At 40.9% G+C, this 19,522-nt stretch overlaps 1 protein-coding gene across 4 annotated transcripts in view; it reads right to left on the bottom strand.

Moving 5' to 3' along the window:
* Positions 1–684: 684 nt before the first annotated feature.
* The window catches only part of C6H6orf89 (chromosome 6 C6orf89 homolog), a 37,061-nt gene continuing 18,223 nt past the window's right edge, over positions 685–19,522 (bottom strand). For all 4 annotated transcript variants that reach the window (XM_061632456.1, XM_061632457.1, XM_061632455.1 and 1 more), the window contains 5 exons: positions 13,944–14,095; positions 13,698–13,837; positions 9,897–10,023; positions 7,424–7,547; positions 685–5,597 (listed from right to left, as the gene is read on the bottom strand). In XM_061632456.1, coding sequence (XP_061488440.1) covers positions 5,512–5,597; positions 7,424–7,547; positions 9,897–10,023; positions 13,698–13,837; positions 13,944–14,095 — 629 coding nt within the window. In that variant the 3' untranslated portion in view covers positions 685–5,511. The remainder of the gene's footprint in view (positions 5,598–7,423; positions 7,548–9,896; positions 10,024–13,697; positions 13,838–13,943; positions 14,096–19,522) is intronic.

Here is a 19,522-nt window from a genome sequence, read left to right as displayed (position 1 = left end):
AATATAAGGATCAATTTATTAATATATGGTTGTTTCCCTCAGTTCTGAAACTGAAATTTGTATAATAGCAACAAGCAATTCTTCAAGCATTCCTCAAATTGGATTTGATTTCTCAAAATGGCCCAAAAACATTAGTTCCTGCATTGATGGAAAAGCAGCATACAAATATACAATCAAAACCATACAAAATGCCACACCTGAAAATACCAATAATGATACCAGGATGGCATCCATCCCTATGATTTCAAACTCTCTGCTTTGGAAGCCCTCTCCTCCCTTATATTCCATTATAACATTCAAATTTGGATGTCTTGACCATGTCATCTGCACTCTCTCCTCTTCCTCTTTTTGACCCCAACCTTTACCAACAAAACCCCACGTTCTACAGAGCCACAAACACTACAGTCAAAATTAGGCAATCTAATAACCTTTATGTAACTTGGCTTAGTTTTCGAAATGTATGCTTCCTTGGAAAAGAAATTGGGCATATATGTATTTATTTATTTATTGCAGAAGTGCCCGAATTGCTTTGTCTTTTCAGAACTGCGCAGAAGGGTGTAGTGAGATTTCTAAAACATATTTCCACACACAGATTTCATTAACCTAAAATGAGGTAGCACAAAGAAAACAGTGGCTCTTGGTAATGTCACTGTTTCTTTAATAAAGAAAAAGAGCCAAATGGGAAAAAGTGCATCAACAGCTGTATTTAACTGCAAAAGGTAGAAACTGACCCCTCTCATCCCCAAACATACAAATCCGACTTATACTCTTTACAGACATTTCCCAAGTATTTACAAAAGGTTGCAATATATTAATCTATAATTATTCATAAAACTGCATAAACTGCATATTTACATTCTTTCATATGAAAAAAGTTCCATAATTTAGTGTATACGCTTGTCCAAAATTGTTAGTGTATATTTATGTACACTCACTTTCCCTGTTACCCCTGAGCCATTATAATGAATAACAGTGAGCCATTTTAGCCATATTCCCTGAACAGACAATGTTTAAAAAAATTAAAGTCATTTGTTCAAGTCTCAAAAGCAACAGGAAAGCCCAGCATTTCCCACATTCAATGAAAGAGCAAATTATATAGTTCTCTTTTTAAAACCCATCATTTTCAGTCTTCCCTGAACTATATATTTCCCTACATAAAATATACAAAGAAAAAGAGTCCAATACTCTGATATGCAAATGCCTTCCATTCACTGGCTACAAAGCAGCTGAATTTCTTGACACTTGTGATTTGGCCTTTGTGAGTACTGAGTGCCCAAGGTCTGCAGTGGCAGCTGATGAATAGTAAGGATGCTCATATTCTGGCAAAATAGTTGCTCCAGGAAGGCCTAATCCCACAAGCCCAATTCATAAGAACAGTCTTGCTGAAATTGGCTTGCCCCTTTCCTTTCAAATCTAAACTCTCCAGAGACTAAAAAACACACAGTCAGTATCTTCCCCCATTCTGCATCAGGAAGAGTTGTGCTCTCCCTATAATTGTGAAAAAAGACTGAGAAAGCAGCTTGGCTCCCGGTTCCACTTTGCTTTAGAAAAGTTGCCCATGGCTTTTTAAAACTGAAGTCTGACAGTTGCCATTTTGGAAAATTTTATTTGGCAATTTGAACAATATATGGCCATGGAAGTGGATGTGCCTAAGCAGCTGGGCAAGCTTCTATTTGAATGCGTTATGACCAATAAGCTTCTCTCCATCCCATTCACCTCTTCCTGACATTATGTCACATCAGTTCAATTCAACCAAGGCAATCTGATTTGCTCATAAGGAAAAAAATTACTAAGAAACAGGCAGATGAGCTTTACTTCTCAGCTTGCCAACTTTAACAACTAAGCCTGCCAACCCGTGGCACCATGATGAGCCCCTCCTTGTGATTCCAGTCACAGGATTTAGGAATGTGCTGTGAGTTCAGACAGTCATTGATCTCTGTAAATATTGCAGCACAGCAGAAGAGACAGCTTGCGTCTTCAAAAGATGCAAAGAGTAGAGCAGGCCAAGATATATTACTTAAGATCACAGAGGGAACCCAAAACATTTTGGGCAGGAAAGAATCAATGGCATGCAATATATAGGATTCCAGAGGTGTGAAAAATTGTAAGAGCCAATACTTGCATTTATTCATTGTTGAGATGCTCTAAAAATGTGTCACCAGGACATTTCATTACAAATAGTAACAACATTTGGAATTTGTCCAACTTCCTAGGATTTTCAACTCATGCCTGCTGCACAACTTTTAGAAAGTATTATATTCTGATTCTGCATCACAAACACCAATGGCTTTGAGGAGGGTTTTGTTCTTGTTTTGTTAAGAGTGACTTGTCTGCTGAACAGAGTTCTGACTCTTAATACCATCTGTGTGAGATAATTAGTCATAGGCTCTAAATTTTGGTTCACAACAAACTTGATCTGGGTAGTTTCCTTTCCATACTGTTCAACCATAAGAGAAGGAATAACACCATAACTTCTCTGGTCATGATAGAAAAGGATGGGGACAGGTGCTAAAACATGCTTCAGAATGGTGGTTTGCATTCCAAAACCAGACAAGAACAACTTGGATCTAATTAAATGCTCTTAATCAGCTGAAAATCAGAGAACTTGGAGCTCTGATTCCTGTTGGGCAATTACTTCTTTTAATTCCTTACAGCTTGTGAAAGAGAAGGAGAAAATGTACTGAAAATTTGAAAACAAATGATGTAAACTCCAGAGGGAATGAGGTTTGGACACGTGCACAGCACCTCCTAGACACAGATCTGGAAACCTATGCAAAGACAAAGTGCACATGGAAAGACAGTCCATAAGCAGGACAGATTCATTATCTTCTGTCCAAAAGACTATTTGCTGATCAGCATTTGGGAGAGGGAGAGAGAGAGAGAAACCGTTTTTATGGGAAAACTTGTGCAGCACATATATAAACTGGCCTTTAAAAATATTGCTCTCTAGAGAGCCTGAGTTGACTGAAAGACTGATTCTCCCCTGCCCTCTGCCAACTATTCAGTAGTAAGCATCCCAAACACAATTCCCTAAAACATAGGCATTTCACTATCAAACCTTTGTGCATATGAGTTTTGTTCAATCTTTGTCTTAGTCATTTGAAATTCTGCTTTCGATTTGTTTCTATTTGCATGACTTGTATGAAAAACAAAGAATTTCAACACACCACAGTTCAGGTTGAACTGTATTCTCTGTGTAGATCTACAATAAACCTTGGTTGACAGATACTTAAGAACTCAGAAACCTGCTAGCTTCAAAGTGTAAATCGCAGCAGCAGAAAAGCCAGAGTAAACAGAGGTGTCATGAAGCTTCTCTTAACTTATGTAGAATGCAGTCTTTCATACATTGCCCAATTTAACCAAGCAATCTTGTAGCAATATATGTCTATACAGAAGTCCAACTGAGTTCAATAGGGTTTACTCCCAGGTAAATGTGATAGGATTGAAGCCTGTGTCTTAATTAGTTTTATGATTGTGATATCCTGTTTAACTTCCTCTTATTTTGTTTAATATGAATGAAAAAGCAAACATGTTTCTCCTACTGAACCTGCTATTATCACATACCTATTTAATATGACACTTGGCTCTAATGTACAATTGTTGCTTTCCTTTGCAGAATCAAGCTGGTTTATAAAAAGTACAAAAGTTTCATTATACAGGAACGGAAGAGGAACAAAAAAAGTCAGCCATCTGGTTATGGGAAATGCTGAATAATGAAGCAGATTAAATGACAACCCTCCAAAAGTCCAAGCCTCCATAACGCTGCCACTAATTTATACACTCATCTTTTAACACACATACACCTAATTACATTGTCATAAGCTAGTCTCTCACTACAGGTCACTAATCAGTTTTGCATGTTTGCAAAACAGAATATACATGGTTAAAAACAGGGTGGGGCACATGCAATTTGTGTATCTGCACAGCTTCCAGTAGGATGGGACCCTGACTCCTAACTTGCTATCGTCATACAATTAATATATCCCACCTAAATTTTCTAACACAGATAGAGAGATTGTTCAAATCCCTTCTGAAAAATTGACCTACATTTATAATGAACAATTTTTTGGTTCTCATTTGGAAAGTTATATTAACTTGTTTGAAACAAAAGAATCCCCAATAGCACATAAAACATGTATGCCCTATCCCTCATTACTGGACTCTGACCTCAACTTTACACATCTGCAAATTATATTAACATAGCAAGAACCTAAAAGAGTCACTCCTGGGAAACACTACAATAAATGTAGATAGCACATGTTTGAAACTGATCCTCTCTAAAGGCACTAGACAGATGAGACCACCAGCAGCAAGAGGAAATACACAAAGCTTGGAAGGAGCTCAAGAATAATCACCATGCATTCAAAGGCATGAATTAAGACACAAGGACACACTAACAAAACACAGGATTGGGAAGAGGTCAAGCATATAAATGGCACAAGCTTTTAACAATTGGCTTGCTCCAATCTTGCCCACAAAAGCATCCACACATCAGCATCTTTGAAACAAGAGCTGGACAGTATTCAAGCAACATTTGCATGTAAAGCTTTAGTCTTCCAGAGTTTCCTAGGCTCAGGTGGCCATGATCAAAGGAGACCAAAGTAATTCAATCTAGACAACTAAAAAATGCCTTGTTTTCAGAAGAGTAGCACTTAGCATGTTCTGAAAGGTAAAAAAAAAAAAAGACGGCCTCCTAGCACATTTGGCTGCTTGGTGTGATATTAGTCACTTTGAAAAAATCTTGGAATTGGCATTAAACTGACCCAGACCAGGGAAACAGCAAGAACACATATACTAACATTAGTGAAGAAAGATGGGGGGGGGACATGTAGAGTCCATCTCTCCTCCCATACACGTTGAAGGATAACCAGTGTTTTGTTAGGGAGAAAGACGTAGCGATTTTAAAAAAACACACAACTGGAAAGAACGGCTGAATATTGCAATAAGTCATCACAACGTGGCTAGGTGAAAAAAAGTTTTGCAGCTGTTGGTAAAATTCTTATTACCCAAACTAACAAAGAACTAAGATGTGAGCAAACTCCATCTCCATGGGACATTTATGTCCCTGAGCCTCAGATGACATGTCAGTGGTTTGCCACTTTTGCAGAAATGATTCAGAGACATACCAATCAGCAGTCCTTACATTACCTCCCAGGATGGCTAGAAAGAGATATTTAGTGAAAATTCCAACTGTAGTGTAAAAAGGACATTCCATCCCCCTACCACCAAAACCCATCTGCTTTCAAGAAAAAATCTACCCAAAAATAGAGAGAGAGAGGGCTCTTCCAATTCCTATCAAGACGTTCAAGGGAAAGGCCAAAGTTATCTTGAAGTTCAATAGAAAATGCCCTTGCAAAGTGTATGGCTTCCTTCACTGCATATGTGCACAACAGCGGGAAAAACACATCCCTGGAAATTGTGGCTAACAATCCTTATCTCTTTTGTACTCAGTTTCCTTTGCCTTGGATCCCAGGTCTTCTTATTCAGCAGTGAGCTCCTCTCACACACTTTTTAAATGGCAGATCCATCACAAACAACAGTAGGTTCTGATCCCCTGGAGTTAAAGCTTGTTGTCCAATAATCCACATTTGCAAAACCTTTAGGAAGAAGAAGGAGAAAACATTAGATCAGAGATGTGCATTACTACCCTTTGTAAAGACAATGTTCTTGACAAGCTCTTCTCTGTGTACTGAACTTACGTTTCAAAACTATTTGTAACTGTCAGGGTGGTATCAAGTGCTGTGTGTGCCAAGTTCTGTTCACACAACATGACTTCCTCTCCTCTTCCCGTGTGCCCCCCAAACCTGCACCGGATGGTCCCTCAACTCTCTGGAGCAGATTTGGAGGGTGTGTGGGGAGCTGCAGGGGAGAGCAGGGGGAAATTCTGTTGCGCAAGTGGGATGGCAACCCTCAAACCTGACAGTTCCAATGGGCATTTTGCCCCCACTTCCATCCCATAGAAATTAAGTTAGAAACAGAATTTCTCTCTTTCAAAAAACCCTCTCTAACAAAAGAGAGACATTCTGTATACTTTTCCTGTCCCATACCATAGATAACAGGGCATATTTATTATCACATTACACAGGCCAGTTCCTTTCTTTATTCAGAACCCTAAAGTTTCACAAAGACTCTGGTGGTACCATAAAAGACTAATGAACATACAGCATATGTGCTTTCATAGACTGAATCTACTTCATTAGAGGTACGCAAAGAAAACAGTTCCTGTCCTATAAATGTTCATGACACAAAGTATTTCTTACTCCTTAAGATGCCACAAAACACTTTATTTTTTGCTGCAGCAGTGTGCAGAGAAATCAGGAAGATTTCCTCTCCAGAACACTGAGGTGTTAGCAGTTCAGCCAGAAGGTGAACCAATCGGACTGGAAGAGATGAAACAGGGACAGTGCACTGAGGATACAGTGCCGCTAGGATAAAGGCAAGGCAAAAGATGTCTCAGGTGCGAGTTCCAGCTACCACGAAAGGGAAGAGAGAACAGGAAGGGAGCAGGAATGTCTGAGTGAACATGAGGAGGAACAAGCAGAGAGCCAGGTAGTAAGCAGCAAAAAAAACCTAGGGAAAGTAACAGGAGATGAGTATAAGATACTGACTGAAGGAGGAATAAGGGAAAAGAGCATCACTTGTGATGAATTAAGAGGGGAGAGATTACAGCTTAATAAAAGGGGATGACAAGCATTACCAAGGAGGGAAGAAACAGAGAAGAGAGGAAGGAGGCCGAAAAGGTGGGGGCAGCACAGCACATCCTAGTGATGGGCTAAGGAGCACGACTATCAATAAAAAACCTAAGGGTGTGCCTGAGGATGAAAAGAGCCCTAATCTTGAAAGGAGGAGGGGTTCACTAGGTGCCTCTGAACATAAGAGACATGCTGAAGGCACTTGGGACCCACAAGGAAGTAGAACAGGAATCTTCACAAACAGATCACCATAGCGATTCTGCTAGAGCACCTCTTTATCCATGAGCCCTTCTCTGTTCATTTCCCTACTCTACACTCTCTTATTTGAAACGTAGCAAGCAAGTGGAGTGTTCAATCAAGGTGGGTATGTTCAGCACCATAGCACCATTATGCAATATGTCCCATCCTTTAAATAGTTCTTTGCCTTTTAACTGCTACATATCACTGAGTGCAGGCTTCCCACAATGCAAGGCATCCTTTCAGAGTGGGAAAAGCCAATTTAGAATACCACATTGTATCTATAGAGTTCATATTTTTCCTCAAATAGCCAGGGTGGGCAAAACATTTTCTCCTCTGCTGCATAATAAAGCTTAGAACATTTAGTTGGGCATAATCATCAAAGCTACAAGGCACGGCTTGCCTTTTCCCAATGTAGTGAACAGCTCCCAGAATGCAACAGGGAACCAATTTGCTACAATGTCACATCATCTAGGGCTAGTATCAATGCTCACCTATATCCCCAGCTTCCAGCTCCACTATAAATGTTTTGCACTGTTCTCTACACATCAAAGAAGGGATAACATTCAAGGTAAGCTGACCACTTCCGACCACAAAGGCACTCTGCAGCTTGTACGTCTGAAAAATAAGAAGAGGAACAAGCTTTAAATTACCACTGTGTCCTTTCAGAGCTTTATTGGAAAGCAAAAGAATAAAGAAACATTTCCCTGCAGAATGAACCCAGGGGAAGCAAAGATACAGAAGGACCAACTACTCCAGGGCTGATCTTTAAATCCAGCCAGGGTAGAACAGACTACACTCCGTAACTGTCATCTTAAGCACCTTATCCGAGACCCAGGAGCCACTAAGCATGAGGTATATTTGGACAATTGCAGAAAATTGTTCCCTGGGCATGCATCCTTCTCAATAGAAGTGACCCCTGCCACTGGCTGCCTATTACTCAGGAATAGCCAGGGTTCGAGACAGGCAGCGGATGTTACAGGGAATTTCTCCTCCTGTGCTCCTCTGACTGTAGGGCAACATGGATACAAGATATGGTCACAAGTACTGCGTGTTTGAGATTGCCCCCCCACCAAATCCAAGGGAGGTGTGGAGCAAGCTGCTATACGAGGACAGACTGAAAAGAACAGGGTGTGTATGATGCATGTACACTACTGTGCACATGTATCACAATCCCATCTCCCAAAGCAAGATTTCACCACCATTAATCATCTTTGCATAATACAATATAGGTATGCCCTTTCAGCTGAGAAGCCAGAATTATCCAGCTTGACAGTGACCTGGCTTATGCATCATGTCAAACAACACTATTAACTATGGTTTACAGTGAATAAGCAGAGCACTCGTGCACCAAGTTCCTGCTGCACTCTTCTCTTCCTCATGCCATGGATGAAATAAGGCAGAGACTGGCATGTTGTGCCACCTGAACCCAGGCTTGTGACTTGTTGCCTCCAAACAAACCATACACGGTAAGACAAGAACATACTTTTGTTACTACTGTCAATCACCAGTTGTCGTAATGATGTCAGGTGATTTGACACCTGTCAAAGTTCAAAGGAGGTCACTGTAACTGCCATCAGCTGATTGGTGGTTACAGCAACCTCCTCTGAAGACCCACTTTCAGCAGCAATCAGCTAATCGGCACTGTGGATGTACCTTCAAAGAGACTCTCTGTAAATGGCAATCGGCTAATTGTTCATTACAGACAGCCCCTTTGAAATCTCTGTAGAGGGGGAAATGCTTCGTTCAGAGCAAGCAGTTTGCTTCCTTCATGCTTCCATAGAATGCTTTCCTAGAAAGAAAAAAAATTCTCTATTTTTAAACTTGGATATTTCCCGATGTCCTTTTCAACGGAGCATTTTTTCCTCTCCCAGGAAAGCAGTTTGTATTCAAAGCATTCCTCCCAGTGCTTTGAATACACACAGCTTTCTCAAGGAAAAAAGAAAAAAAGTTCCATTTTTAAAATGGAGAAAATTTTGTTCTCTCCTTGGATTTAACTCTGTAAGAAGTACTTTGAAACCCAAGCCTTTTCTTCTTACCCCCTCTCTGTATTAGAGACTTGCCAAAGGGGAACTCCCTAATGCAGCCGATCCCAGCTGATTGTCTCTTCAAGCAGTAACAATCAGCTGATTATCAATCAATCAAAGAGCCCTGCAATGTGCTTTGAAGACCTGAGTTGTTGGCCCAGCTGTGAGTTTACCTGCCCTGCACCTGAAGTCATATATAACATTAGGTGCAGGGCAGGTGGGCTTGTCTTACCAAAATGGTCTGGTAAGCCACATGGGGAGGTCTAGTGGGCCTAATTAGGCCTGTAGGCCAGAGGCTCCCCACCCGTGGGTTACAGATTCACTCCGAAACAGGACATAAAGGAAATTCTCAAGTTGCATTTGCCCGTTTTGCTTGTTCTCTTAAGACACAACACACTTGAAAAGTCACATATAACATCTGAATGCTGGTCTTTTGAACAAGGATATGTTTAACCTTATCCTCAACAAAGAGTATATTGAGAATACAAAGGACATCTCCAGTCCTCTGCAACCAGAATACAAGATACAAAAGTTAAAATCATCCTTTGTACATTTTAAAGTTGTCCATTTAAACCCTTCAAGCACTGTACAACCTGGGATACTCACAGCTTAAAAACTGGATCTCTTCATATGAGGCCATTCATCAATTGAGGTGTAGTCATCAGCCCCTGTTGTACCATCCTGATGATAGGTTTGGATGGCAACAGAACCAGAGGCTGGGCTTTCTCAATAATAGACCCCAAAATGTAGCAGAGTTAACATGTTGTTAATTTTCTGGAGGGGTTGCAAGACCAATTTCCTTTGCAAGAATTTTGGGTAAAGTTTTACTGTGGATGTTTTGATGCTCGGCTTTTTGTTTTGCTCTTTATGTATGTTTTATATTGATATAAAGTGCTTTGAACTTTTGGAGAAGCAATACATATTTTAATGATCAACTGACCTTATCCTGAAGCCTTGGATGGTGGATAAGAAAACAGCTTTTCAGAGAAATAGTCTTTGGAAACAGCAGTGAAGAGAAGATGGGGAAAATCTCCTGCAGAATCTGAGTTTTATTCAGAGGGTTTTGCCTATAGAGCATTTCAGAGAATCAGACTGTACTTGGTGTCTTAAAATAACGTTGCTGCCAAGTCCCTTCAACAGATCTTCACCTCTATCATCCTGAACCACTATTATTGCCTCCATTTTGCAAAAGTGTCAAAAAAAGGGGAAAAAAGCAGAAGCTAACAGAGAATGCAGTTTTGCCAGAGCTTGAACTAGAGACTCGAGACTCCTTGGCCTATGTTCAGATCACCTATTCCTTCCCAAGAAAACAATAACGTCAGGGAACCAAAAGGCTGATGCAACAAACAAATATGTATTTTTAAAAAATGTCAAGTTTATTTAATGAAATGCTGATGAAGGGAAATAAAGGGAAGGCGTCACCTAGTCCAACATTAACTAAAACCACATGGGAAAGGGTTTGGGAATCCTAGCCTATTCACCATTCCAAGAACAGGGAGGGCAGGGATGCATTTCAGAAATCCCAGTGCAGGGATCCATCATGATTCATACTTTGATATTCTGTGCACCCAAACTGTCCATCACAAGTTCACAAGTAAGAGCAGCACTGAATGATAAGACCACACTGTATTCCACAAATACAGATTGCCCAAATATGACTCAAAGCGTAAAATCTTTAACTCCTACCTCTATGCGCACAATCACATTCTCTCAAGGTTATGATTGCACCTGAAAGTTACTATTGCCACAGAAACTACCATGTAGCAGTCTTGTTAGCTGCAGCCTCTGGAGTGAGCAATTTAAACAGGTGACATTGTTGCCTTTGAGAATGTACCTTCAAGTGACTAAGTCTGTCTGTCTGTCTGTACTTACTCTTGAGCAATTTGGTTTTAATAATAATAATAATAATAATAATTTAATTTTTAGGCCGCCTATCTGGCCAAAGCCACTCTAGGCGGCGTACATATTAAATTCAATAAAATACAAAATACAGTAAATACAATAAATACAATAAAATACAAATAATCATCAGTGACAGAATAGCAGCAATTGTAATACATAGCAGCGGGGATTGAGTATATAATTAGCCCATCCCGATAGTCTCAAAGGCCTGACCAAACAGCCAAGTTTTTAATGCTCGGCAGAAGGTATCCAGGGAAGGGGCATGTCGAAGATCGAACGGGAGGAAATTCCAGAGAGTGGGGGCCGCCACCGAAAAAGCCCTCTCTCTAGTCCCCACCAACCTAACTACTTTTGTTGGTGGGATTGGGAGAAGGCCCTGCGTGGCAGATCTTGTCGGGCGGCATAGTTGGTGACGCTGGAGGTGCTCCTTCAGATAAACCGGGCCGAAACCATATAGGGATTTAAAGGTTAACACCAACACCTTGAATTGGGCCCGGAAAACTACTGGAAGCCAGTGTAGATTAAATAATACTGGTGTAATATGATCACGGCGACGGCTGTTTGTAAGTAAACGAGCCGCCGCATTCTGTACCAGTTGAAGTTTCCGGACCGTTTTCAAGGGTAACCCCACGTAGAGCGCATTGCAGTAGTCTAATCGAGAGGTGACCAGGGCATGTACTACCAGTGGGAGCTGATGAACAGGGAGGTAGGGTTGCAGCCTGCGTATGAGGTGTAGTTGGTACCAGGCTGCCCGGCTCACTGCCGAAATCTGAGCCTCCATGGACAGCCTGGAATCAAGAACAACCCCCAGACTGCGGACCTGGTCCTTCAGGGGCAATTGTACCCCATTAAACCTCAGGTCAACAGAACCCAGCCTACCCGTCTCCCACAAGCAGTACCTCGGTCTTGTCAGGATTTAGCTTCAGCCTGTTCCTTCCCATCCATCCACTCACGGATTCCAGGCACTTGGACATGGTCTCCACAGCCAACTCTGGTGAAGACTTAAACGAGAGATAGAGCTGTGTGTCATCCGCATATTGGTGACACCGCAGCCCAAATCTCCTGATGATAGATCCCAGCGGCTTCATGTAGATGTTAAATAGCATGGGAGAGAGGATAGAACCCTGTGGCACTCCACAAGTGAGGGGCCAAGGGTCTGAAACCTCATCTCCCAATGCTACCTGTTGGTGCCTGTCAGAGAGAAAGGAACGGAACCACTGTAAAACAGTGCCTCCAATTCCCAGTCCTTCCAGGCGATCCATCAGGATACCATGGTCAACGGTATCAAAAGCCGCTGAAAGATCTAGGAGGACAAGAAAGGTGAATTCTCCCCTATCTAATGCCCTCCTCATATCATCCACCAGAGCGACCAAGACTGTTTCAGTTTCATGTCCAGTCCTGAAACCCGATTGGTATGGATCCAGATAATCCGTTTCATCCAAGTGTGCTGACAATTGGTTAGCCACCACTCGCTCAATGATCTTGCCCAAAAATGGTAAATTCGAAACAGGGCGGAAGTTGTTCAGAACTTGGGGATCCAAGGAGGACTTCTTTAAGATAGGTTTTATAATTGCCTCCTTGAGGGCCAGTGGCATCACACCCTCCACTAAGGATGCGTTTACCACCGCCCTAATCCCTTTGCCCAGTTTCTCCTTGCAATTCACAAGGAGCCATGATGGGCATGGATCAATCAGACAAGTGGTAGGCTTCACAGATGAAAGCACCTTGTCCACTTCCTCAGAAGGGAGAGGCCGAAACCGATCCCACTGGACCGGATTGCAAATGGTCAACTCTGGTTTTGGACTGTGAGATGTTATTTTTCATAGTTATGGGCAAAACCAACACCCAGAATTCTTTGGAATAACGCCTCAAACTGCAAGGGGGGACAGATATACTTATTGATTATTATTTCTGCAGAAACTCTGGGGGTTGAGCAAATTCCAGTCAAACAGGGTCTTACCTGAATCCATTAGTCACCCGAGGCCATAATTGACCTTCTTAAAGGCCTGTAAGCATTATTTATTTATTTATTTATTGTTGTTATTAACATTTATTATCCACCCTTCACCCAAAGGTCCCACGGTGGGTTACAACAGTTTCAAAAATACATCATTAAGAAAACCACATCACCACAAAAAATGGGATAGGTCCTAAAAATATACATCTCAGGTGTCAAAGGCTAGGGTAAAGAGGTGTGTGTCATGTAATGGTGACACTATTTGTATGTATTGTAGGGCCTTCCAAAAAACCTGTAATCTGCACAGTGTGAACTGGATCTTCCCCACAGTCCCTGCATAGTTATTTAGGGGAAGGTTACAGGCCTCTAAGCCACAGCACATGACTCTGTCATTGGGTGCACCAGCATTTAAGAGGCTCTGTGAAGCAACAGTGAGGTCTCTTCTTATGAATCCAGAATCAGGGGGAATCACAATGGCTTTGTTGAGTCTCACATCCCACCCCGTTCCCCATTGTTTTCTTCTGTGTATTTCACCTGGGTAACTCACACTCCAAATTTACTGTCAAGCCATGTCTGGGAAGAAATTTGTTGGCAAACCTATTTTTAAATGCTTAGGGAATCCTACAACAAAACACCCTTTCAGAATCCCAAAGCACATGTGCCACATCATAAATTTGACTGGACCAACTTTCTATTTAGGTCAAGATGGAGCATTACACATTAGAATAAGAAGCCTACAAGAACAGCAAGTCCACATTATCTTTCTAGTGTTCTCCACCCCCACCCACCCAACAAACCTTTCGGATGATACATTACTGAGAGTTCATTGGGTCACTTCTAGAACGAGGGAAAGTACAGCTTCAGTGAATAGCTCAAACTCACCGGAAAATGTGAAATGGAAGTCCTTGCCTTGGATGACTGCTCCATACCTCAGCTAAATCCTCCTGTATTATAAAATCTGTCAATTCAGGGTTCAGAAACTGAAAATGCCTCATTTCAGTATAAGACCGATACTGTCCTGTCTTACAAGAAAGAGAGGAGATGAAATGGTATTTTTATGAGCTATCGTTTCTCACATACTCAAGGGGTAGGTGACATTCTGGCAGGCATCCCACACTAAACAGTTACCTTGATCAAAAGAGGTTGAGGTTGCAGGAGTCTTTCTGATAGCTCCCCTTGGTCAGCGGTGGCCACAAGGTTTTTCATGGAACAGCAGCAGGAGCAATTGGCAGCCAGAGAAACATTCCGTCTGCAATCTAAGCCCCACCATTCTTGACACTCTTTGAAGGAAAAGAACATAAGAGGTTTGTGAACTCTGAGATTTCACTTAAGCAAACAGCAACAGATTCCAGGCATTACACTTGTCATCACTATCTCTGATGTGGGCTATCATGAGATTACAAGTACTTTCCAAGGCTAATTAATTGAACAGGAACCTTTAAACCTGATACAGGCAACACCAACCATCCCATTTGAGAGCAAATAAGTAGTGTATTTCACAGCTCTGTCTCAGGAGGAGGGCACACCAAGAACACTTCCAGATGGCCATGGCTGCACACCATGCTACTTTTGGACCTTTGCAGCCTCTGACAACATTAGGTATATGACTAAGAAGCATATGCTCTTTCTACTCAAATGTAATAAGTGGTTTTTCTTGCTGAAGAACTAGCATGGCTTCCACAAGGGTAAGACCCATCTAACTAACCTTTTAGAGTTCAACAAGTGCCAATAAGCTTATGTACAGGGGTGATCCAGTTGATACTGTGATCTTAAACTTTCAAAAAGTCTTTGACAAAGTTCATCACCAAAGACTCCTCTGTAAGCTTAGTAGACACAGGATAAGAGAATAAGTTTTATTACAGAACAGGAGCTTGTTAAGAAACAGGGAGAATGGAGTAGGAATAAATGAACAGCCCCCACTGAAGGGATGTAAGAAGTGAGGTCCCCCAAGGATCAGTACTGGACTTTGTGCTTTTTAACTTCTTCATAAAAAGACTGAACTTAGGGATAAGCAGTGAGGTGGTAAAGTTTGCCAACACCACCAAGTTGTTCAGGGTGATACAAACAAAAAGGGATTACAAAGAGATCCACAAAGATATTTCTGAACTGGGTGAATGGGCATTAAAATGGCAAATGCAATTCAATGTAAGCAAGTATAACTGATGCACATTTGGGGCAAAAAATCCCAGCTTCACATATACGCTAAGGGGTCTGATCTGGCAGTGAGTGAGCGGCAACTGTTAAGAAGGTGAATTCCGTGTTAGGATCATTAGGAAAGGGACTGGGGGAAAAAAACCTGCCAACATCATAATGCTCCTCTACAGACTTATGATGCAGCTACACTTTGAATACCGTTATTGTAGAGCTGGAAAAGATTAAGAAAAGGGCAAGCAAAATTATCATTGGCCTGGAGCAAATCCCCTATGAGCAAAGGTTATAATATTGGGAGGGGGGTGTTTAGAAAAAAAAGAAGTAAGGGGGGATATTATAGAAGTGTATAAAGTTATGCATGGTGGGGAGAAAGTGGAGAGAGGAAAGCTTTTCTCCCTCTCTCATAACGCCAAAAGTCAGAGTTGTTCAACGAAGTGGAATGTTGCAAGATTCAGGACAGACAAAAGGAAGAACTTCACACAGCACATAGTTAAGACTCTGGAATTCACTACCACCAGATATAGCGACAGTCACCAACTGGATGGCTTAAACGGGGCTTAAACCAATTCATTGCAGAAAAGGTTTTCAATGGCAACTAGCCATAATGGCTATATACTACCCTCTAGTATTGGAGGCTGTGTGCCTCTAAATACCAGTTGCTGGGAATCACAAGCACAGAATGTGTTGTTGTGATCTGGTCCTGCTTACAGGCTTCCCATAGGCATCTGGCTGGCCATCGGGAGGGGGGGGAGGGAGGACACTGGACAAGCTAGGCCTTTGGTCTGATCCAGCAGAGCTCTTCTTATGTAACAGGAGAGTGTGGTTTAAGCAATGGCAAACCATGTTTGAGGATCAGAAATTCTGTTTCTAATCATTTTAATAGGTAAAAGGAGCAACACCGACTGACTCACTCCAGTGAAAATCAAATTTCAATACTACCTTTGGGGAATCCATCCCCTTTGATGAGTGAGACTTAGCTTAAATGCTCATGTTACAAAACCATACAACACCGCAAAAGTAGTAAGCTGCTATCTTTTATTGGGTCAACTTTTTGTTGATGTAGCAGCATGGAAATGACATAGTTGACACAGAACACTTCATCAGACAGAATCACCAGGAGGCTTATTTCCCACTTGGATCTCTCTCCTCCTTTTGCTAATGGGTAACTATAATCATGTTATACAGAACTCTTTCTCAAGAGGAGAAAAAGAGAAGAGTTTTTCACCATTACACTTCTGAGATTCTCTCCAGAGACAGAATAGCTTGTTAATCCAACTCCTAACGCTACATTTCATGTGCTACCTCTGGTATGTGTACTAGAATGACTTGCTGTGTGCTTCTATATCTTGTGGTGCTAAACACCGCAGTGTGACTTGTTTGTTATTGGAAAGCTTGCACCAGAACCTTCTTAAAAGGATACTTGATCATAGCATTGTATTCCTCTTAAGTATGTGCGTACACCCACACCAATGCTTTATGTTTGAGGGAGGAAAACAACTGCTTCAATGTGCACCTCCCAACTACACGCAGGCTAAAAAACAGAAAATTTCATCAATATACACACATGGCCAATGCAGGTAGACAGAATTAAGAAACAAAGACAGGAAACAAAAATCCAGAATAGGAATAGGGAATCCTGTCCAGCCTGAGGGTTGCATTCCCTTCTAGGCAACCTTTTGGGGGCCACATGGCAGTAGTGGGAGGGGGCAGAAACAGAAGCGGGCAGAACAATTAATGGAAATGTTACCTCTGTATAGCAGCCTAGGTTCTACATGCACTTGCACAATCCCTCTATCCTCCAGCCAGGGAAGAAAAATCATTATCAAGGTTTAAAAACACATTCCACTCAGGCAAACACACTCAAGGAAGGTGCAAACCAAAGACAGTAAGAGGTATGTCCCAGGGAGACTCCCAAGGCTAGAGGGTTGCATTTGGCCCTCGGGTCTGAGGTTTTCCATTGCAGGAGGCTTACCCAGGCTGCATGACTGCGGTGTTTAGCACCACAAGATATAGAAGCACACAGCAATCAGTACCACTGTCCATTAATCACATCCACCAAACAGAGCTCAATTTATCTTTGCAGTTAATTCTGGGTATTTGCATTCTCAATTGCATGATTCAGGAGGTTTTTGTTTGCCATGAATAACGCACTCCAAGTTATTCCAAGTGGACTTAATTTTTTTAATCAATTTGAGATTTATTGTTGAGGGTGTTCCTTTATATACCAGAAAATGTGTGACCTGCATGAAAAGTGCAGTGAGAAAAGGGGCTGGGGGCTGGCTTGGATTTGGACAGAGACAGAAGGGATGACATAGAAGGATAGCAGACTGAGCAAAGAGCAGAGGCAATGCAAATGAAGGTGTTTACAAGCGAAATGAATTGGAGCTTTCCCTCCCCCCCAAAATTATACTCCTGCATTCCTTTCAGATTATCAATCTGTCTGTGGGCACACTCAAGGGTTATTCTGGCTTTAAATGTAGCAGACCTTGATCAGTTTGGAGATTCTAAAAAATACACCTTTTGCTTACATGCTGTAGTTAAAACATGTGCATTAAAGTTTCAAGATTGTACTGGACCAGTGTCACAGAATGAGCAAAATATAAGCAGCCCAGTTCCAGGTGTCCCCTCATGTGTTTCACAAGTCTGCATGCAGATAGCAATCCTCCTCAATTGTTTTGCGATGACAAGCAGTGGGTCTACACATCTGCACAAGCAGTGCATACAGGCTTTCAGTAGCAGAAGGTTACTGAGAACACAAGATGAGAAGACCATAAATCCTTAGAATAAGAAGTTAAGATACCACATCTCTGGAAAGACTGTCCTCACTCTAAAAAATAGGCATGGTATTCCTAACTCCATTTCATTGAACTTTAACTTGCAGTGACGTGTGTATATTTGGCTGCCAGTTTAAAGAGACCACAAGAGATCTGTAAGGCTGAGACTAACTTAAGAGTTATCATTCTAAATAAGCTGCTGTTGCCACAACCGAGATAGTGTAGCTAAAGTAATGCAATTTTGCATTTATCTGGCAGAATACAGAGACCATGTCATTTAAAATCCACTAAAGGAGGAAGATTTCATTGTGTTGTTACTAGGCAGCATATTTCTATGGGAAAAGACCAAGAAGGATATCTTCATCTTCATTATTTTTTTTTTTTTCAATAATTTTTATTCAGATTTTCATAAAACATACAAGACAAAATCATAAAACATTCAAAGACAAAAAACAAAATCAAAAATAGTTAAACAAAAAGAAAAAAAGAAAAAAAAAACAAAAATAAAAAATAAAGAATAAAATATTGACTTCCCATTTGTCAAAGATCAAATCAGTTATAAGTCTATAATATATAACAATCCTGTCTCTTAAGTCATATTATAAAATCACTTTCCTCCAGTAGTTATCTTACTTAATCATCAAATCTCATAAACATTACTTTATTCTTTCCACAAAAAGTCAAAGAGAGGTTTCAATTCTTTAAGAAATATATCTATCAATTTTTTTTTCCAGATAAGCATATCGATTAATCCATCTCATTACTAATTATGATAATCTTATTGTCATAACCATAGTCAAAATAAACATTTCAATTAATCCATCACATCAGAATCTGTTAGGTTCAATAATTTCAGTAGCCATTGTTCTATTATCTCTATTAGTTCCATTTTCCATCTTCCATCTTCAGTAGTCTTGTTAAGTCCAGTAATTTCAATATCCAATCTTCCATTATCAGTATTCCATAATAATCTTGCTGTCAAAGCCATAGTCATATAGTAAGAGTCTGATGGGGATTACCTCTATCCCAAATATTTTCTTGCCATCCATTCTGAATAGGTTGCTGAAATACTGCTGTAAAATCATATCTCTGTTCTTTTTTTCAAAATACACTGGGTCATCTCTTAAAAGTTTTTCCATTGTCACATGGCTGCAGTTAATTCCATAGATTTTCTCTATATTGGGCTCCATCACATCATTCCAGTCCAGAAGATTATCCATGCCATTGATAACTTTATCTCTAGAATCTTCATTCATTTCTTCAGAGATAACATTGAGTTCCAAACAATAGATTTTATTTCTAAAGTCCATAGACTCCAAATCTTGTTCCTGTTCCACGTTGGTTCCAATCTCCGGGATCTCCTCTCTCACAGGGACCCCTATTCCAGTCTCCAGGGTCACCTCTCTCACAGGGACCCCTGTTCCAATCTCCGGGGTCTCCTCTCTCACAGGGACCCCTTCCAGGGTCACCTCTCTCACAGGGACCCTTATATCTTTAATCTCCTGCTTCATTTTACTCAATTCAATTTTCATTATCTCAATCTCATCCATTATTTTCTGAAACATAGTTATTTCCAGATTTTCAGCCACTTTCTTAATTGCCATTTTAAAAGAAAAATATAGGAAAACCACTTCTTATTTCAGCAACAATTGGGTTAATACTCCAAACTTGGTGACATCACAGTATAAACAGAGCAGACAGCCTTATCTCTCCAATAGTTAAGTAAACAAAATGCAGTTCCCAGGATCGAAACAATTAATGGCAATCGTCAAGAAACAGATT

This window comes from Rhineura floridana, chromosome 6 (genome assembly GCF_030035675.1).
Source record: "Rhineura floridana isolate rRhiFlo1 chromosome 6, rRhiFlo1.hap2, whole genome shotgun sequence".
NCBI lineage: Eukaryota > Metazoa > Chordata > Lepidosauria > Squamata > Rhineuridae > Rhineura > Rhineura floridana.
This window is presented reverse-complemented; position numbering and strand designations above follow the sequence as displayed.